The 22266-nt window shown below is 45.5% G+C and overlaps 1 protein-coding gene across 2 annotated transcripts in view; it reads left to right on the top strand.

The window, feature by feature from the left end:
- Positions 1–20262, top strand: part of IFNLR1 (interferon lambda receptor 1) — a 30294-nt gene extending 10032 nt beyond the window's left edge. The window contains exons 4-8 of one of the 2 annotated variants that reach the window (XM_053575110.1): positions 12421–12563; positions 15063–15222; positions 15524–15654; positions 16694–17466; positions 19682–20262. In XM_053575110.1, coding sequence (XP_053431085.1) covers positions 12421–12563; positions 15063–15222; positions 15524–15654; positions 16694–17466; positions 19682–19718 — 1244 coding nt within the window. In that variant the 3' untranslated portion in view covers positions 19719–20262. Of the gene's footprint in view, positions 1–12420; positions 12564–15062; positions 15223–15523; positions 15655–16693; positions 19441–19681 lie in introns of those variants that run through there. The other variant, XM_053575111.1, reaches the window with a different exon arrangement.
- Positions 20263–22266: the final 2004 nt, after the last annotated feature.

Here is a 22266-nt window from a genome sequence, read left to right as displayed (position 1 = left end):
GAGGATACTGTAGGGCCAGGGGAAAAAAGGCAAAGCCAGTGGTGGGCCAGGATGAATTCTGTCAGAATTCTGAGTCACAGAGGAGAGGGGCCTGTGTAGTAGCTAGTGGATTAGATTCAAAGTGGTTAGGGTTCCCAAAGAATAGAGAATCAATACTAACCAAGGCAAAGCAGGTTTCTGCATCATAGTGCTCTGAGTGTGATATATTTACTTTATGCACACTGGCCTTTGCATCTCCCACAACAGAGTGTATGTTCTCAACTTTGTGAGCTCTGAGGAACTTGATCTAGTTTAGTGAACGGATACCTCTGTGTCCTTTTCTTCCCTCTGGCCCTGCCCTGGAGACTGGGGCTGGTACTGCCCTGCATTCAGGGCTGATTCCAAGGGGACAATAGCGCCCAGGACCACTCTCCTGGTCCAGTCCCATCATGCCAGTTATTGGAACTGGGTTTTGTGCTGGCAGAAATCTAGTCTTCATTCTTTGTATGGTATTCCAAAATATAGGGGGAAGAGTAGAGACTAGGTAGAGTAAAGTATCCTGGTCAGGGACAATTAGAGATGAGTGTCTCAAGAGTTTTAGAGTAACTTTGGTGTACATGGAAGGGAGGGCTGCGTGTTTAGGGCAGAGGAAGTATTGTAGAGTCCATGGGGAGGAATCTGATGTCCTCTCTGAATCAGATTCACTCAGGGTCGCCATTTCAGCTCCTCCAGGGCCTCACATATCTTCAGGTCTGATTTGTGCTAGGTGGTGTTTTGAAATGTACTCAAGGTTTAACTGTAGGTATATGTAATTGTGAAAAGTTTCTATCCTCAAGAGAAGCTATAAAGGCCTTATACTTTAAGTCATTTTTAAATATGTAGTTATTTTGTAACATCTTCCTCATAAAATACAAGATCCATAAGGCTGGCACTTGAAAAAAAAAAAGAGGATATGTAGGACTAGAAAGAAAAGAAGAAAGGATGGATGGGAAGGATGGATGAGTAGAAAAGAATGCTGACAGCCTATATAAAAAGAAGGGTGTATAAACGAATTAGGGAAAAAGATAGGAAGGAATATTGGTTAGAAAAAAGGATGATTGGGAAGAAAGGAAGGATGGATGGGAGGGAAAGGAAGGATGAGAAGTCAGACAGGAAGGCTGTCTGGCTGGAAGAATGATGGATGAACCACTGCAATGGTTGAATGGATAGTAGTGAGAGATTAGATGAATGATAGGAAAGACACAAGGAGATTAAATTAAAAATAATTTTTTAAACATTGTCTCCTGATTCTCTGGAAGCACACCCTAAGCCTACCTGCCTCTACACTCCCTCGCCACCTTTTCTACTCTTATCTGTGGCCCTGGTCACTTTCTTTCTTGAATGTTGGTAGTTGGCATATTTTACTTCTTGAGCTTTTAGCTCCTGGGTGTCAGGATCCAAAGAGGCCTTGTGTCCTCATTGCCATCAGCTCCCTTCCCAGGGATTGACACATAGTCAGTCCTCAGTAGATGTTTCCTGCACATGTAAGTAGTGGCATCACAAAGAAGCCACATGTTTAGCCCAGGGCAGGGATGACCAGTGCAGGCAGAGATACCTGCTGGCTAGGAGTCCAGGAAAGCTGCATGTAAGAAGTGACATTTCAGCTGGACCTTGGAAGGTGGTGTCTTAGTTTTCACAATACAAATATAAACATTAAAGACTCTGCTCATGAAGGCTCAGAAGAAAACAAGGAGTGTTACAGAGAAAACCTAAATCTTCTTCCAGAATACCTAAAGCATTGTGAAGAGGCTATTAGCAGAAATGTGGATACTAAAGGCCCTGATTTACAAGGTGATAAATGTGTTATTAAAAATTAGAGAAAGGGGGGCGGAGCAAGATGGCAGACCAGAAGGATGGTTCAGCTGGAGCTCTTTTAGAACAACTGGGGAAAAAGAGAGGGACCTTACCCAGAGTCCTTAGCTCAGGGACCTTACCCAGAGTCATAGCTCAGGGAGCACAGCAAGGAGGTGATAAGCTGGATACAGCATATAATCTAGAGAGGTGGAAATCTGATGAATTAGGCAAGTGATTAAGACCAGCTGGGATTGGCCGGTTTCTCCCCCCCCCCCCATGGAGATCTGGGACAAGAGGAAGCCTTTCCAGAGTTTTCAGTTGTTGGGAGAAGCTGCACATTAAGTGGAAAGCTTGGAAGAGTGGGCAGACTTGAATAGCATACAGCAACCACATTTGAATGCTGGTTGGAGTGGATTTGCCATAGGTTTGGTGGCTGGCAAGGCAGCCATACTGAGAAGTTCTCAGCAGCCCCCTGAGAACTTACAATCAGGGAATGTAAATGTGGGAAGGTCATGAGAAGGTCTTAGCAGGGGCCTAAAGCATGGCCATTTTAATTCTACATGCTGGGATCAGAGCTCCACTCTTGGGACAGGTTGAGGGACTTCCACATCCCCTGGGAACTGGAGTCAGGCGGCACTGTAAGATCTGCCCCTAAAGGATTCTTGTGAACTTTAAGATCCCAACCTGGTAGGGTCTGAATGCTGAGGAAACGATCAGGTGATCACTGAAGGCAACAAAATTTGGAAAAAGGACCATAGAGGTTGCTGGCTGTGCTGTCTCTTAAAAAAAAACACAGCACCACTTGGTGTCACAGAGACATATTGCAGCATATTGTCTTCAAGAGCAAGGACTTCAGCTTGGCACCAGCCACATACACCAAGGTGGCGGGTTCGAACTCAGCTGGGCCAGCTAAACAACAACGACACTGCAACAACAACAACAACAAAAAATAGCCAGGCATTGTGGTGGGTGCCTGTAGTCCCAGCTACTTGGGAGGCTGAGGCAAGAGAATCACTTGAGCCCAAGAGTTGGAAGTTGCTGTAAGCTGTGACACCACGGCACTCTACCGAGTATGGCACAGTCAGATTCTGTCTCAAAAAAAAAAAAAAAAAAAGAGCAAGGAGTTCTGTTTGAAACAAAGGAGGGAGTGAGAACAAAAAAGGAGGATAAGGAGGTGAACAAGAAGAAAGAACCCATGAGGAAGAACCAACAGAAAAATTCAGATAACATGAAAAGCCAAAACAGAGGAACTCACCCAAGGGACCATGAGGCAGCTACTGCAGAAAACTGTACCTACAATGAATTAATGGACTTGACAGAAAGGGAATTTAAAATATGGATGATAAACACAATAAAAGGAATAGACAAGAAAATGCAAAGACAATATCAAAAGTCAGAGAAGAGATATGTAAAATATAGAAAAGGTATGGCAGAGCTTAAGGGAATGAAGGAGACAATCAGGGAATGTAAATATGCCATAGAAAGTAGCAAAAATAGGTTAGACCATAGAGAAGAAAGAACCTCAGAGCTAGAGGATAAAGTTTTCGAGTTAACCCTAGTAGTTAAAGAGGCAGAAAAGAAGAGAGAAAGCAGAACAGGCACTTAGAGAACTACGAGACTCCATGAAGTGTTCAAACGTACGAATAATAGGGATTCCTGAAAGGGAAGAAGATTGTCCCAAAGAAATGGAAGGCCACTGGAGACTATCATAAATGAAAACTTCCAAAGTTTTACTAAAGACCCTGACACACTCCTTTCAGATAGATATTGAACCCCAGGTTATCTCAACTCAACAGAGCCTCTCCAAGACATTTAGTAATGAACCTGTCCAAAGTGAAGATGAAAGAAAAAATTCTATAAGCAGCCAGGAGTAAGCACCAACTGACCCACAGAGACAGAGCCATTAGGATGACAGCATTTTTTTCAACTGAAACCTTCCAATCCAGAAGAGCATGGTCATCCACCTTCAACATTCTTAAACACAACAATTTTTGGCCCACAATTCTGTACCCTGCTAAACTAAGCTTCAAAATTGATGGAGAAATCAAATCTTTTGTGGATATACAAGAACTGAGGAAATTCACCGCAACATGACCAGCTCTACAGGACATACTTAGACCTCTTTTCAACACTGACCACCACAGTGCACCACCAGCAAAGTAAACACCCAGAAGCTACAGGTCAAAACTTAGCTTCCACAATGGCACAAAAGATAAAACTACACAATAGACTTTCACAAAATAAGATGAATAGAACTCCACCATTTCTCTCAATAAATGTCAATGGACTGAATTCACCACTGAAGAAGGACTGGCTGGCTGATTGGATAAAAAAGCACAAGCCATCCATACACTATCTCCAGGAGACATACCTAACCTTGAAGGACAAATCAAGACTCAACGTTAAGGGGTGGAAAATAGTATTTTTAAAAAGTTTTTGGCTGGGGCTGGGTTTGAACCTGCCACCTCTGGCGTATGGGGCCAGCGCCCTACCCCTTTGAGCCACAGGTGCCACCCGGAAAATAGTATTAAAAGCAAATGGAAATCAGAAGAAAGGAGGGGTTGCAATCTTATTTTCAGATACAAGTGGTTTTAAAGCAACTAATGTTTAGAAAGACAAAGATGGACACTTTATACTGGTCAAAGAAACAAGACAACAAGAAGACATTTCAATTTTAAATATTTTAAATATTTATGCACCCACTCTCAGCACCCATAGCTCAGTGAGTAGGGCACTGGCCACATACACAAAAGTTAGCGGGTTCAGGCCTGACCCAGGCCTGCTAAACAACAATGACAACTGCAACCAAAAAATAGCCAGGCATTGTGATGGACGCCTGTAGTTCCAGCTACTTGGGTGGCGGAGACAAGAGAATCACTTACGTGCAAGAGTTTGAGGTTACCGAGGGCAACATAGTGAGACTCTGTCTCAAAAAAAAAAAAAAAAAAAAATTTATGCACCCAACTTAAATGCTTCCAGATTTATGAAACAGACCTTGATGGGTCTGAGCAATATGATATCCCATAAGACCATAATAGTTGGGGACTTTAACACCCTCTAGCAGAACTGGACAGATTCTCTAAACAGAAACTAAACAAAAGTACAAAGAGCTTAAACATGACCCTAGAAAAAATGGGGTTAATAGACATGTACAGAACATACCATCCAAAGCTAAGGAATATGCATTTTTCTCATCAGCCCATGGTATGTACTCCAAAATCAACCACATCCTAGGTTACAAATCAAACCTCAGCAAAATTTAAAGAATAGAAATTATACCTTGTCTCTTATCAGAGCACAAGCTAATAAAGGTGGAACTGAACTCCAACAAAAACATTCAACCTCACACCTAGACCTGGAAATTAAACAACCTTATGCTGAATGATAATTGGGTTCAGGAAGAGATAACAGAGGAAATCATTACATTCCATTTCCTTTCAGCTGGAGATGCCATCATCCAGCAATTCACCAAATGACAAACACAAAGGGAAAGAGGAGAGGCATCTGATACATGTTCTCTAGACCTTTTAGAAAACATGGAGTTGTTCCTTTGGCCACATATATGTGAATCTATAAGAAAGGTGATATTGTAGACATCAAGGTAATGGGTACTGTTTAAAAAGGTATGCCACACGAATGTTACCATGGCAAAACTGGAAGAGTCTACAGTGTTACCCAGCATGCTGTTGGCATTGTTGTAAACAAACAAGTAAAGGGTAAGATTCTTGCCAAGAGGATTAATGTTCATATTGAGCATATTAAGCACTCTAAGAGCTGAGATTACTTCCTGAAACACGTGAAGGAAAATGATCAGAAAAAGAAGGAAGCCAAAGAGAAAGGTACCTGGGTTCAACTAAAGTGTCAGCCTACTCCACCCAGAGAAGTGCACTTTGTGAGAACCAACATAAAGGAGCTTGAGCTCCTGGAACCCATTCCCTATGAATTCATGGCATAACAGGCAATAACATAGCACACAGGAGAACAAATGGAACCATGATATTAGGTGCTGGAACCTATTTATTCCCCATGAATTCATGGCATAATAGGTGTCTAGCATAGCACACAGGATAACCAACAGACCCCATGTAACAGTGATATAAGGTGCTGGAACCTGTCCCCCGTGAATTCATGGCATTATAGTCATACAATGCTTTGTCACATTCAATGGCAAGGCGCCTCCCTGAGCTACTAGAACCTTTTCCCTAAGAATTCATGGCATAATAGATATTCAAAATAAAAGACTACTACTACTGTTAAAAAGAAAAAGGCAATCATTAAATTCCTCAAACATAACAATAATGAAGACACAAGTTACCAAAACCTGTGAGATATAGCAAAAGCAGTTAAGAGGGAAATTTACCACATTAAATGCTTAAATTCGAAAAACAGAAATAGAGTGCATCAACAAACTCATGAACCATCTTATGGAATTGGAAAAAGAAGAACAATCTAATCCCAAACCCAGCGGAAGAAAAGTTATAACCAAAATTAAATTAGAGATTAATGAAATCGAAAACAAAAGAATCATTCAGAAAATTAATGAAACAAAGGGTTGGTTTTTTGAAAAAATAAAATCAAATCTTTGACCAGATTAACTAAAAACAGAAAAGTAAAGTCTCTAATAACCTCAATCAGAAACAATAAAAGGAAATAACAACAGATGCCACAGAGATACAAGAGATCTTTGAATACTACAAGAAACTCTATGCCCAGAAATTTGACAATGTGGAGGAAATGGATCAATACCCGGAATCACACCCTGTCCCTAGACTTAATCAAGAAGAAATAGATCTCTTGAACAGACCTATTTCAAGAACTTAGATCTAAAAAATAATTAAAAAAAAAAATCTTCCAACAAAAAAAAGCCCTGGTCCAGATGGCTTCATACAAGAATTTTATCAAACCTTCATAGAAGAGCTTATACCCATACTGTTGAAATTATTCCAAAAAATTGAGAAGGAAAGAATCTTCCTCAACATGTTCTACAAAGCAAACATCACCCTGATACCAAAACCAGGAATAGACCCAACTAAAAAGGAGAATTTAAGACCAATTTCACTAATGAATGTAGATGGAAAAATTCTCAATGAAATCCTAGCCAATATAGCTTGGCTCCTGTTGCTGAAGCAGCTAAGGTGCCGTATGTAGCCAAGGTGCCAGCCACATACACCAGAGGTGGTGGGTTTGAATCCAGCCAGGGCCTGCCAAACAACAATGACAACTACAACCAAAAAACAGCCCTGTGTTGTTTTTTGGTGCCTGTAGTCCCAGCTCCTTGGGAGGCTGAGGCAAGAAAATTGCTTAAGCCCAGGAGTTGGCAGTTGCTGTGAGCTGTGATGCCACGGCACTTTACTCCGGGTGACAATGAGGCTCTGTCTCAAAAAAATAAATAAATAAATAAAATAAATAAATAAACCCTAGCCAATAGATTACAGCTACATGTTTTTAAAAAATCATTCATCATGGGAGGTGCCTGTGGCTCAGTGAGTAGGGCACCGGCCCCATATGCCGAGGATGGCGGGTTCAAACCCAGCCCCGGCCAAACTGCAACAAAAAAATAGCCGGGCGTTGTGGCCGGCACCTGTAGTCCCAGCTGCTTGGGAGGCTGAGGCAAGAGAATCACATAAGCCCAAGAGCTGGAGGTTGCTGTGAGCCGTGTGACGCCACGGCACTCTACAGAGGGCAGTAAAATGAGACTCTGTCTCTACAAAAAAAAAAAAAAAGAAAGAAAAATCATTCATCATGATCTAATAGGTTTCATCCCAGGGATGCAAGGCTGGTTTAACATATGCAAGTCCATAAATGTAATTCACCATATCAACAGAAGCAAAAGCAAAGACCATATGATCTCTCAGTAGATGCCAAAAAAGCATTCAATAAAATTCAGCATCCTTTTCTAATTAGAACACTTAAGAATTTAGGTATAGGTGGCACATTTCTGAATCTGATCAAAACCAACTACAATAAACCCACAGCTAATATTATATTGAACGGAGTAAAATTGAAATCCTTTCCACTTAGAACTGGAACTAGATAAGGTTGTCCTCTTTTGCCACTACTATTCAACATACCGTTGGAAGTTCTGGTCAATACAATCAAGCAAGAGAAGGAAATAAAGGGCATCCATATGGGGGCAGAGAAGGTCAAACTCTTGCTCTTTGCCAATGATATGATCATATATTTAAAGAACCCCAAAGACTCAACCATAAGACTCCTGGAAGTGATCAAAAAATACAGCAATGTCTCAGGATATAAAATCAATGTCCACAAATCAGTAGTAGCCTTTGTATATGCCAATAACGGCCAAGATGAGAAGCTGATCAAGGACACAATTCCCTTCACAGTAGCTTCAAAAAAGAGAAAGAAAGAAATACATAGGAACATACATAACGAAAGAGATAAAGTACCTCTACAAAGAAAATTATGAAACCCTAAGAAAAGAAATAGCAGAGGATATTAACAAATGGAAGAACATACCATGCTCATGGCTGGGAAGAATCAAAATTGTCAAAATGTATATACTTCCCAAAGCAATCTACACATTCAATGCAATCCCCATTAAAATAACATCATCATACTTTCAAGATTTAGAAAAAATAATTCTTCATTTTATATGGAACCAGAAGAAACCCCATATAGTGTAGGCAATTCTTCATAAAAACAAAGCTGGCGGTATCACTCTACCAGACTTTAGCTATACTGAAAGGCCATAGTGATCAAAACAGCATGGAATTTGGAACTGAATAGAAAATCATGAGATGAAATTAACTTCTTACAGCCACCTGGTCTTTGATAAATAAAATAAAAACATACACAGGAGAAAACAATCTATTCAATAGTGTTGGCAGAACTGATAACCACTGAAACTGGACCTGCACCTCTCACTACTTACGTAAATTGATTCAAGATGGATAAAATATTTAAATCCTCAAAGAAAGTGTGGGCAAAACACTTGAAGATATAAATTGGCCTGGGGAAAGATTTTATGAAGATTTCATGGCAATTGCAACAACAAAAATAAACAAATGGGACTTAATTAAACTGAAAAGCTTCTGTACAGCTAAGGAAACAACAACCAAAGCGAACAGACAAGCTTCAGAGTGGGAAAAGATATTTGCATATTATGAATCAGACAGAAACTTGATAGCTAGGATCTATAGAGAACTCAAATTAATCAACAAAAAAAGACCACCAATCCCATATATCACTGGGCAAGAGAGATGAATTAGAACCTTGTCTAAAGAAGACAGACGAATGGCTAACAAACATGAAAAAATACTCGTCATCCCTAATCATCAGAGAAATGCAAATCAAAACTTCCCTAAGATATCAGCTAACCCCAGTGAAGGGCCCACATCACAAAGCCTCAGAGCTGAAGATGCTTATGTGGATGTGGAGAGATGGGAGCACTTTTACACTGCTGGTGGGACTGCAAACTAATACAACCTTTGTGAAAGGAAGTATAGAGAATCCTCAAAGAACTCAAATTAGACCTCCCATTTGATCCTGCAATCCCATTACTAGACATCTACCCAGAAGAAAAAAAAATCCTTTCATAATAAGGACATTTGCATTAGACTGTTTATGGCAGCTCAATTTACAATCACCAAAAAGGGGAAACAGTCTAAATGCCCACCAACCCAGGAGTGGATTAACAAGCTGTGGTATATGTACATCATGGAATACTATTCAGCCATTTAAAAAAATGGAGACTTGACATCTTGCATATTAACCTGGATGGAGTTGGAACACATTCTTCTTAGTAAAGCATCATAAGCCCAAGAATGGAGAAGCAAAAATCCAATGTACTCTATTCCAGTATAAAGGCAGTAGATGAGCTAATACAAGGGTGGGTAGTAGAATGAGCAAGTGGGGAGAGGGGAGGAGAGAAGGGAATGGGGTCACAGGGTATGGCACACCTGTCGGGGGCAGGACCCAGTTATAAGAGGGACTTTAACAAATGCAATCAGTGTAAGCTAATTCTTTGTACCCTCAATGAATCCCAGACAATTAAAAACTAATTAGTGAAATAACTAGTGAAAGGGTTGTCCTTGAGACATACTGGCAGGAAGCTGAGCAGAATTGTTCCCTGAAGGTGTGCAGAAAGCAGAACTTGTAAGCAAGGAGCTTGAAAATTTATCTGAGATGTCTAGACACAGTGTTGAAGGTACAGCCTGTTTTTTTTTTTTTTTTCTTTTTTTTGAGACAAAGTTTTACTTTGTCGCCCTCTGTAGAGTGTTGTGGCGTCACAGCTCACAGAGACCTCCAGCTTTTGGGCTAGGGCGATTCTCTTGCCTCAGCCTCCTGAGTTGCTAGGACTACAGGCACCTGCCACAACAGCGGCTATTTTTGTTGCAGATGCTGCTGCTGTTTTAGCTGGCCGGAGCTGGGTTCGAGTTTGTCACCCTTGGTATATGGGGCTGGTGCTCTACCCACTGAGTCACAGGCACCACCCAAGCCTGTTTTTTTCTTGTTGCTTACAGTAAAGTGCAAGGGGAGAGAGAGAAATTGAGGGAAGAACTTAAATAACAAGGAACTAGGGCTTGCTGATTTGAGAAATTCTTAACCTATCCAGACCGCAAAATACATTAAAATGAAGAGATTCCAAAAATGAGAGAACTCCAAACATGTGGCAGAAAAACAGCCAACTGATTATACCATCTTTTACTAAAACCCCAGAAGGATCAAAAGATCGAACTATTCAGTCACAGGAAAGGCTCTTTATTAAAAGATTTAAGGGTATGATTCCCAGTGTCCCTCAGTGAACCAGGGGACCCGTAGGAAAGAGCATTGTCCCTCAGCTGTCTGCAGTTGAAGCTAAAAGTAGAGAAGGGCTTATCCCAAAAAAGATTTGTGGACTTGGCTTTTGTCTAGTGGATTAGATCCCATGACATCCATAGGAGACCCCTAAAGTTCTTGGGAACTTTATATCTGCAGAAATACTGCCAGCTTGAACTAAAAGGACCACAGAGTTTGAAATCAAAGGTTGTGGCATCCCCATCCCCTACTGGTGAGATGCAGGCTCATAAAACTACTTAGCTGGGCTCGGTGCCCATAGCACAGTGGTTATGGCACCAACCACATACATCAAAGCTGGCAGGTTCGAACCTGGCTCGGGCCAGCTAAACAACAAGGACAAATGCAACAAAAAAATAGCCGGGCGTTGTGGCAGGCGCCTGTAGTCCCAGCTACTTGGGAGGCTGAGGCGAGAGAATTGCTTAAGCCCCAGAGTTTAAGGTTGCTGTGAGCTGTGACGCCATGGCACTCTACCGAGGATGACATAGTGAGACTGTCTCGGAAAAAAAAAAAAAAACAAAAAACTGCTTAGCTGCTAAATACCTGCTGTCTTTAGAGAAAAATGAAGGGTGACTCAGAGGGCGGAACCAGAAGCTCAAAGCTCAGAACTAAGAGGCAGGAAGAGTTAATCGCAGGTTTTGAAACTTGATGGAGTTTTCTTGGCTGGTTTTGAAACTGCTTTGGGTCATTGCTCCGTTTTATCTTCTGTTTCCCCATGTTTGAGCTAGATTGTCCGTACCTGTTATCCCGTGCCTGTCCCACCATTCTCTGTCAGGAAAAGATAGCTCATTCTTTACTTTTAGGCTCACATTTGGAAAGAAATTGTGCCCCAGGAGTTGTACTGAATAGATGATAGCCAATGTCTCATCTGATTCTGATTTAGATACTATTGATGATAAGATTTTGGAGACTATGAGATGAGGCCTTGGGGGGCCTTGGGATAGGGTGAATGTATTTTGCATTTGAAAGGGCCATGAATTGGAGGGAGCCAGAGGGAGGATCACGGTAGACAAAATGACCCTCCCAAGATGTTCTGCCCTAATTTCTGGAACCTGTGAATATGTTAGATGTTATTATGGCCTGGCAAAAGGAATTTTAATTAAGGTTATGAACTGCTGTGGTTTGAATGTGTTGCCACTGTGATTGTATTAAGAGGTGGGATTGATAAGAGATGATGAGGCCATAGGGGTCTGCCCTCATGCTGAATGATGTCATTGTCTTGGGAGTGGGTTTGTTAGGAGAGCGGGGTGTCATAAAAGCATCAAGCTCTTCCACTTCTGGGCCTCCAGAACTGTGAGCCAAATTTCTGTTTATTATAAATCACCCAGTGTGCGTTACTCTGTGATAGCAGCAGAAAGCAGACGGAGATGTGACCTGAAAATAGGGAGATATATTCTGGATGACCCAGATGGCCCCAGTCTAATCTAAAAGCAGAGAATTTTCTCCCACCAGAGGCAGAAGGGACGGAGCAGAAGAAGTCAGAGAGATTTGACGTGTGAGGAGGACTCTGTTGCGCCAGTTCTGGTTACAAGGGGAGGGCACCCAAGTGGTAGGGACAGCAAAAGTAAAGGCAGGTCAAGTGTGAGCTTAGCCAGACCCTTTCACCTTCCCCAGCTTCAGTTTTGCCTTCTGTAAAGTAGAAATAGTGATACCTTCCTCCCAGGGTCAGTGCTGGACTTAAAAGCTATACAGCACTTGATGTCCAGGGTGTTGGACACATACCATTGTTCCTTTTCCCTTCCTAAGGGAGCCCTCAGGCCTGGAGGGAGGCAAAGGGTCCTGAAAGGCCCTGCTCTGTTTCTTTTTTTGCAGTGAAGCCAGCCCCGCCTGTCCTGGTGGTGAATCTGATGGAGGAGACGGTGAGAGCCACTGCCACGTACCAGCTGCCCCCGTGCCTGCCCCCGCCAGATCTGAACTATGAGGTGGCATTCTGGAAGGAAGGGGCCAGAAACAAGGTAGAAAGCTCCTTTCCTGCCCCCAGGCTAGGCCCCTCCCCCACCCCACCTGCTCATCCCCAGCCTGCTCCCGCACTCACCCTTCACCCCGCCTCCAGGAAGCCTTCCCACCATACAGCCCTGACCCTGGCAGTCAGCCCTGACCTACACACAGTGTGCCTGGCCTGTGGCCCACCCTGCCCTTGTCCACCAAAGAGACCAAGTACCGGGAGAGCACCCTGCACAGGACAGGGGCCACAATACAGCAGTTTTCTACCTAACTTTCTTTTTCCTAATGAAATCTGATTGAAGTATGATGAGCTATGAGAGGCCTACTTGCCAAGTCACCAGATTCAGTACAGAAAAGCCAGAAAATATAGATAAGCTCGAAGAAGCAAACCAAAGGCACCCAGAGATGCCATAGATAACTCCTATTATGCGTGTGTGTATCTGCATTTCTTTCTTTCTTTTTTCTTTTTTTTTTTTTTTGAGACAGTCTCACTATGTTGCCCTGGATAGAGTGCTGTAGCATCACAGCTCACAGCAGCCTCTAACTCCTGGGCTCATGTGATCCTCTTGTGTTAGTCTCCCAAGTAGCTGGGACTACAGGTGCCCACCACAACATCTGGCTATTTTTAGAGATGGGGTCTTGCTCTTACTCAGGCTGGTCTCAAACTCCTGACCTCTAGCAATCCTCCTGTCTTGGCCTCCCAGAGTGGCTAATGCCTAGGATTACAGGCATGAGCCACCACACCCGGCCTATATTTCTTTATCTATGTTGAGAGTTGGCAGACTTTTTTTGCAAAGGCCCAGACCATAGATATTTCTGGCTGTGGGGGCATTGTGGTCTCTCAGGATAAGTCAGCTTTGCAATTGTAGCACAAAAGCAGCACAACATGCTTGTGGATGTGCATCGCTGCGTAGGTGGTGGATCAGATTTGACCCATGGGCTGTAAGTTACTGACCCCGGCTCTTATTCATTCTTGCTTCTGCCTGACTAAACTAACACATGCAGGGCGGCACCTATGGCTCAAAGGAGTAGGGCACCAGCCCCATATACCAGAGGTGGCAGGTTCAAACCCAGCCCCGGCCAAAAAAAAACTAACACAAGCACTCCTGATTTTCCTCTTTTTTTCGACAGCATCTCACTTTGTCACCTTCAGTACAGTGCTGTGACATCATAGCTCACAGCAACCTCTAACTCTTGGGCTCAAGTGATTCTCTTGCCTCAGCCTCCCAAGTAGGTGGGACTACAGGAGCCTGCCACAACGCCCAGCTATTTTTAGAGGTGGAATCTCTTGCTCAGGCTGGTGAGCTCAGGCAGTCCACCTGCCTTAACCTCCTTGGCGTTGGGATTACAGGCGTGAGCCACTGCACCTAGCCCGAGCACTCCTGATTTTCTGTGTGCTGGATCCCAGGGCCATAGTTCTGAATCCAGTGTGGTTCCTTCCTTTAAAAACCTCACAAATAGGGGCGGCGCCTGTGGCTCAAGGAGTAGGGCGCCGGTCCCATATGCCGGAGGTGGTGGGTTCAAACCCAGCCCCAGCCAAAAATCACAAAAAAAAAACCTCACAAATATTCTAGACCATCATCACCCAACAGAATATACCCCTTTGCTATTTTATTTTATTTATTTATCTAGTTAGTTAGTTATTGAGGAAAATGTCTTTTTCTCACCCAGCTGGAGGGCAATGGCAAGATCAAAGTTCACTGCAACCTCAAACACCTGAGCTCAAGTGATCCTTTTGCTTCAGCCTCCTGAGTAGCTGGGACCACAGGCATGTGTCGCCATTCCCAGTTAATTTTTAAATTGTTTTCTCTTGTAGAAACAGTTCTCACTATATTGCTCCAGACTCGTCTGGAATGCCTGGCCTTAAGTGATCCTCCCTCTTCAACCTCTCAAGGGGCTGGGGTTACCGGCATGAGCCACTGCACCTGACCCATATGCAATTTTAAATCCTGTACATTAAGTAAAAAGGGAAGTTACTCTTAATAACAGATTTTATTTCATCCAATATAATGTAAGATTAAAAACCATTGGGATATTTTACATTTTCTTCCACTGCATCTTTGAAGTCTGACATGGGTTTTGAACTTAGAGCACATCTCTGTTTGCACCAGCTATATCTCATGTGCTCGGAGACCATGTGACCACTGCCTACTGAAATGGACAATGCAGCTGTAGAATTTTCTGTGCCTGTGATGGCTGAATGATCCCCTCCTCAATAGCCTGGGAAGCCCGAGGAATCTGTCCCCCAGAGTGGAGACCTACAGGTCATGGTCACGTACACATGGGAATGACTCCAAGTGATAGGCTGCTCTGAACTCTGGCCATCCCTACCTCGAGGCTCAGCTGAAAAGAAATCAGGTAGTGTTGGAAAGGGCTCCTTCAACACTTGAATTTGAATGCAGGAAAAGAAAAGGAGGTTTGGGAATGATACTGCCTGCCAACTCCCCCTTGTCCTTGCTGTGCAGAACTGTCCCTCACTGCAGCTAACTCATATCTGCTTCTTTCGCCAGACTCTAGTTGCAGTCGCCCCCTACGGCCAGCCAGTCCACATCCCCCACCAGACGGCCACCTACGAACGCCACTGCCTCAGTGCCAGAACCATCTACACCCTCACTGTCCCCAAATACAGCGAGTTCTCTAAGCCCATCTGCTTCCTCATGGGGGCCCCAGGTGGGTGCAAAGTCGTGTAGAAGTGGGGACTTTCCCTCTGGCCTCAGGAGTTCCTTGACGTGGTGGGAAAGAGCATTAGATTAGAGATAGACTCACCTAACCACAGCTCTACCACGTCCATTGCATGTCTGGACAGCTCACATAACCTCTGAACCGCAGTCTTCACGATCTGTAGGTTGGGTTATTCTTAGGAGGATTAAACTGGGCAGCACAGGTGAAACACGCATGTAGCACCTTTCCGGTTGGTGGACAGGAGCCACTGTTGCTGTTTCTCTACTTACTGCTGTTTTTCCCTCCTTAGGACCCAACTGGACATTGCTGGGGTTGCCGCCACTTCTCCCCGGGCTGATAGTAATCGTCTTAGGGGTTGTGATCTGGAAGAGCCTCACGAGGAACCCCTGGTTTCAGCTGCAAAAGACGCCGCAAGTTCTGGTATGACAAATGTGGGGGTGTTTGGCAGGCGGGGATGGGTGTTGGGAGTAAGGGAGTGGGGCTGGAGTTAGCAGTGGTTCACGTGGCATCAAGCTGGTCCTGAGGGCAGGATGTCTCCTGTCTTTGTATCTGAATTTCCACCACTGGTAGTGCATTCATTTAGCACCAAATAAAATAGCAAATACTCCTGGGAGGAAGGGGAGCCTTAAATAACTTCACCTCTGCTAAGAATCCAGTCAAGTGCTGATCTGACCTTGAACCTCAGGGAAGATGCCCAGAGGGAAGGGGGAGGGGGGAGGTCTTAGAAGGGCCCCAGTGCTCAATTCACAGTTCAACCAAGGCTGCCACTTGCCCAGGTCAACCGTGGAATTTGCTCACTTAGGGCCTAGGGGTCAGCTGGGGCAGAGGGCAACCAGGGAGTTTGGATGGGTCACCTTGCTCAGATGAGGGCAGCCAGTGAGGCTTGGCCATAGGTGAGGCTCAGTGGACACTCCCATGGGCACAGGGGCTTTGAGGGTGATTCTGGGTATCAGGGGGAGCATTTTCAAGCTTCTTGTCTCCATGAACTGTGAGGGAACCCTTCTAATTGTCAGAAAACAACCTCAGATAGACAAATCTGTGCCCTGCTGCATCCCTTCACCCTCCCTGTTAAGGAGCATCCCCACCAGACCCCCACAACAGCAGCTGTACTCTGGGGGGCTGCCTCTGGCCCGGGCACGTGGGAGGCTGCACATGGCAGGGAATTAGCACCACCACTGGCTCCTACTTCCCCCAGCAGTGGCTGGCAGGAGCTGTGGATAGATGCCCCGGCGTCTCTACCCCATGGGATGGCCCTGCTGTGCATGTGCTCCGGTGGCCCCTGAGTCCCCAGCAGGATTCAGCAGCAGCCACCCTTGTTGTGGGAGCCCAGTAACACCCCTCGTCAGCTGCTCCCCCTGTCCCTTCCTGTGCTGTTCCCAGCTTACACAGGAACTCAGACTAAAGCAACTGTGCTCAGGAAAGCCTGACTATGTGCTCTTCTCTCCCTGCCCCAAATCAGGACTTTTCTGGACACAGACACCCCATGGAAGCCTTTCAACCCAGTGAACCACAGTTCCTGGATGACTTGGTCCTCTGTCCCCAAAAAGAGCTGGCTGGAAGGGCCAGAGTGACCTCTAGAGTCAGGGCCCCGGCCACCCTACAAATAGGATCAGAGAAGGATGGTGATGAGGACCAGGAGGAAGATGAGGAGGACTCAGAGGGCAGCGTCACTTTCCAGCCCTACATCGAGCCTCCCCCTTTTCTGGGGCAAGAGCATTGGGTACCAGGGTTCCCTAAGGCAGAAGGGGTAGACTCAGGGAGACCCTGGGCACCTCTGGTCCAGGGCAAAGGCTCCTCTGCCTGGGACTCTTCAGACCAGAGTTGGGCCAGCACTGCAGACTCCTCCCTCTGGGATGAGGCCAGATCGTCTGGCTGTTTGGCTAGAAAGGGGCCGGACCAAGAGCTGAGGGAAGACAGGCATGGGGAGGCCCTGCCACCATCTGAATTCTCCAAGGACTCGGGTTACCTGGAAGAGCTCCCAGAAGATGCCCTCTCCTCCTGGGCCACCTGGGGCTCCTCATCCCCAGTGCTGGCTCTGGTCCCTGGGGAGCCCCCAGTTTCACTGTGGACACTGACCCTCAAATGGGACAGCAGCCCTAAGGAGGAAGAGGAAGAGGTGGAAGATGATGAGGGTGGAAGGGAATCAGAGGTTGATGACAGCTCTGCAGGCACCTTGGAGCCTGAGAGCACTCTGAGGACCAAGGAAAGGATGCTGGGCCACTATGTGGCCAGGTGAGCTGTCCCATCTTCCTACCAAATCTGGTGCTGCCGTCACAGCTGCTGGCTACCCCAGTGACCCAAGAAGACACCAGTGAAACTTGAGAGACCTCACACCTTCTGGAGGTGGCAGAGAGTCACTGCAGCATTCCAGGGACCCATACCTAGAGGCCATTTGTCACTCCTTCATATGACCCACCTACTTTAGGCTGAGCTCTAAAAGAGATGGAGACAGGGTGGGCTGAGGTCAGAGTTTGGTTGGGTGTCACATCATCTCTCTGTCCCTGGGGTAACAGGCCAGGTGGAAAAATCTTCTCTAGACAATGTGAAAGGTGGGTGTCAAAGACCAACCCCCCAAGGGGCCATCTGGAATTTGCAGGGGTGGGGGTGGTGCTGCCAGAGGCACATTTTGGATATTTGGGGCTTATGCCTTTCCCAGCATGGTTGAGCTCCTTTCCCCCAGGTCTCAGCCTATTGGTTGATGGGCCCCCTAGGGTGGGCCCTGAAAAGAAATATCTAGTTGGCTGAGGGTGTAGGAGGGGAAAGGAAGGGTCAGTTATCATTCATATCTTGGTCTTTGGAGTCATGGCACTGCATGGCTTTTAATGTCAGACAGACCTGGGTTCAAATCCAGCTGGATGATTTGGGGCAGGCCACCCCCCTTCTCTGTACCTCAGTTTCCTTATCTGCAGCTGCCACCTGGGATCTGGTGAGGGTTCAGGGAGATCCCAGGTGTGTGCAACACAGGCCACCATGGCACTGATCCTCTCTACATGGTGGCTGGTAGGATTCTGCATCTGTCTAGGCTCCAGGGAAACCCTGGGTATCTCCCACCTGTGACCCAGAGCCACAAGGAGCAGTTGCCTTTCCGCTCATCTGACCGGGAGGGTCTGCCTCCCGCCTTCCTCTCTCCCTGCCCTCCTCCTGGTCAGGAGACCGAGCTCTCAGAAGCCCGAGCCCCAGCCGAGAGGGACCGTGGTCCATCTTTCTTTACCTGGCCATGGGAATGTGCCTCCCAAGGAAGGAACCAAGTGGTCTCCCCTCCAGGGGTCTGATTTCTTGGTGTGGGCAGGGATTGGACTTGAGGGCCTGTAGTCCCTGTTTTGGACAACACTTCAGACCCCTCAGTTGATTGCTGTGGTTAGAAGTCCCATTCTCCCTTTCAATTATGAGAAACTAGTGTCTTCTGGATACAGGTGACTCCTTACCTGGAGGTGGTGATGTGTCCTCAGTTAACCTACACCCACTGTATGTGGACAAGCAAAGCTGAATTTTCACCCATAGGACTGAGATGTTTGTTTCATGCCCAAGAGTCTGCACAAGCTTGGTTCTATGTCCATGTAAACTGCCAGGACTTCTCTTTCTCCATTTGTAAAGAAAGGATCTTCTTAGCCATTTTACTGACCAAGCTGTGTTGTTCTGAGGCCAACATCGGGGTATAGCATTAAATGACAGATTTGGGCCAGGCACGGTGGTTCACGCCTATAATCCTAGCACACTGGGAGGCTGAGGTGGGTGGACTGTTGAACTGACAGGTTTGAGACCAGCCTGAGCCAGAGTGAGACCTTGTCTCTAAAAATAGCCGGGCTTTGTGGCGGGCACCTGTAGTCCCAGCTACTTGTGAGCCTGAGGCAAGAGAATCGCTTAAGCCCAAGAGTTGGAGGTGGCTGTGACTGTGACACCATGGCACTCTACCCAAGGCGACAAAGTGAAACTGTCTCAAAAAAAAAAAAAAAGCAGACCTGGAAAAGTTTACAGCATCTTGGCCCAGGGGTTCTCAAACGATGTACCCCAAAGGCCATGGGTTTCAGTTGCAAGAGAGAACCAAGGGATTACAGGCCCCCCATTTCAACCAGAGCAGCCTCACTGCACACAGTGACCTTGCATGGAGGTTTTGTTTAGTGAAATTCCACTGCTAAGGAAAAGTTAGCTAACCGCTTTTTTTTAATCGAACACCTATTTTGTTTCAAATGAAGCAGCTAAGGCCCAGAGAGGCAAAGGTACTTGCCCAAGGTCAGCCGGCAATGCCCTAAAGACCATTGTGTATGTTCTCAAGGGTGAGATCTTCCATCTCTGCCCAGCCAGGCCAACCCCTGACCTCTTGGCCACATCAACAAAGTACAAAGATGTCAGCCAGGATTTCCAAGGGTCACTAAATGGGTGGGTCACTGCCCAGACACATGAACACACACACACACACACAAACAAACAAACGTGCACATCTCCCCAGGGGCTTTCCCTGCAATGAAGTTTGTCTGCACCACTGAGCACAGAAGAGGAAGAACAAATGGAAACCTTGGAGCTGGGGAAGGCTTTGGCTTAGGGACAGTCCAGCCAAGCTGCTTCATGGAGGTAATTTTTAAAAAGTAGTAATGAACGTTGTCATCACTATTGCCTTAGACCTATATGAAATTCTCACTTTATTTCTGGTCTTAACCCGTGTTATTTTCATACAGAATTTTCTTTCAAAGTTTAATGAACATTGAAACATTAGGAAAGCATTGGGAAAAGGCATGATAATCAATATATTTGTCTTGCATGCTCAGCACTTAACTGTTTACAAAGCCCTTTCACATGCGCAGTGGGTGGGAGTGGCAAGTCCTGGACTGGACCCACTTGGGAGGGACCTGAGGTGGATGGTCAGTCGTGCCTTAGGATAAAGCAACATGTGAATTCTTTAGGGTATTGAGAAGATTATGTACTGTTCTTACATACTCGTATTTATTTCTAATTTTGTTCTATGTTTACATCATATTTGAATAATGTCTTCATGCTTGTTGGTTTTTAAATAAAGAGCTCTATTTTTGGAGAAAAAAGAATAATTGAGTGGAAAAGTGTGTGCTCTTTCTTTTGAAAGCTCCTCACCACTCATTTGGAAAACCTGGCTTAATATTAAGACTAAAAGGGTCTTGGGGTGGGTCCCCAGAGGTTTGGGGCAGAAAGCAGTACAGTGATTCCAGGTGACCCTGGCAGGGAGCTGGGAAGCACGACAGGGAAGGGAAGGTGTATAGTGACACAGGCTCCTGCTGGAGGAGCCTTGGAAGTCAGTATGGGACACATGTTAGACCTGTCGCCCCCACCGCCCCTTCCCATCAGTCCTGTGTAGAGCCTGCTCCCTGAGGCCAAGTTGCAAGTATCTGCTGAGTGTACCGAAGTGGTGAGTGCTATGGGGCGGGGGTAGGGTCTCCAACCAGCATGGCCTGTTATAGCTGTGTGCTCCCCACCAGGGCAATGTACCCCACTGCAGCTATGGTCCCTGGACGGATACTGAACACCATCTGCACACCTGGCTTTGCATACCCAAACTCATTCTAGTGGCTTTCTATATGGGAGGATCTCCCAGCTTCTAGGGACTCTCCCAGTCACCATTTACTGGTGTCAAGGTAGGTGCTAGACCCAAACCAAGCTGATCTAACAAGTCACTTGTTAAGAATTCATGTCTCCCCTGCTGGCTGGGCCTAGAATAGGTATGTTCTGTACAGCTCCGCCACACTTCCTACTCCGAGCAACAGGAAAGCACAGTCTGCAGACAAGACAAGAAAGGGGCTGTCCCATGAGATGCTGATATGACAAGTGATAACCCCTTTAGCCAATGAAATGGGGCCAAAGTGACTCCTTCTCAATTTGACATCTGAATCTAGAATAGTCTGAAATCCTTTGCATTAGTAGTTGTGGCATCCCTGAACCACTATGTTCTGGCTACCCTGTTGGAGGGACCATGTTCATGGCCATGTGGAGAAGTAAAGTCTTTGAACCCTCATTCCGGGCCATTCCCTAGGCCCAGGCACATCCGGGCATCAGCTTCCCTGCATCCTGGTTTTAAGCCACTAAAGGAAACCAGAATATTTCATTCCAAAATGTGCCTTTTTGACATAAAGCAGAGGGTGCCCAAAACATAGATCACATTTTAAGAAAGGAAAAAAACTATTAAGATTGTAATACCCAATATATTGCAGAAGTCAAACGTGACTTCAGTATTACAAGTTTAATACAGTTTTTCCTTTCTTAAAATGTGTATACATGTTTTGGGCACCCTGTGTATTTTTGCACTAAGGCAGTTAAATGACAAACAGAGGAAGGAAGAGCAGTTTCTATAAACTCCTTGCTTTCTGCCTAAAGACAGGATATACATTATTCTTTATTGGAGACAACTTTTAGCTCTGAGACAGCGCCAGAGGAATCTACAAACCAACCTTACTCCATTAACTTCCTCTGATACATTTACCATCCCAGAATTTCTGGTCTGTGGGAGCCTAAACCTGCCTTTCTTTGTCTTGTCCCTTCTCTAAAACATATTTCTCTTTGTTGAAGGTGTTCCGACTTCCAGAGTTGTAAGCCAGTGCTGTAAGTTACCTTTCATGGAGCTCTCTCCTGTTTGATGAGCATTGCACACATCAACAAATTTGCCTGTTTTTCTCTCGTTAATCTCTTTGTTGTAACAGAGGTCTGGTCTAACTATGGACTTATGAGGGTCAGGGAGAAATTATATTTCCTCCCTGACACCAGGGCATTCTATTACTTCTAACCAAATGTCCTTACCAATTCACAAAGGGACAGTGAATTTTGAAGCTTGTGGCCAGGTTTGGGTATCCTCCTGCTAGCATGGATAGGTGGTAGGTAAGTTCTTTCCAGAAAACAAGGCAGAACTTCCTGTCTAGGTGACACGCAGCCACTTTCGCCCACTCCCTGTTGAGGGGAGTTCACCTGGGAGCTTCTCTTGGCCTGTTTGCTGTCACCTTCTGGACAGTGGTGGGACAGCAGGGCGGCTGGGTGGCTTGGTACTGGGAGAGGGGAGAGTTGGGGTGATGGATACTA

Source organism: Nycticebus coucang, chromosome 22 (genome assembly GCF_027406575.1).
Source record: "Nycticebus coucang isolate mNycCou1 chromosome 22, mNycCou1.pri, whole genome shotgun sequence".
NCBI classification, from domain to species: domain Eukaryota; kingdom Metazoa; phylum Chordata; class Mammalia; order Primates; family Lorisidae; genus Nycticebus; species Nycticebus coucang.
Note: the sequence above shows the minus strand (reverse complement) of the source record. Positions and strands in the feature narration are given on the sequence as shown.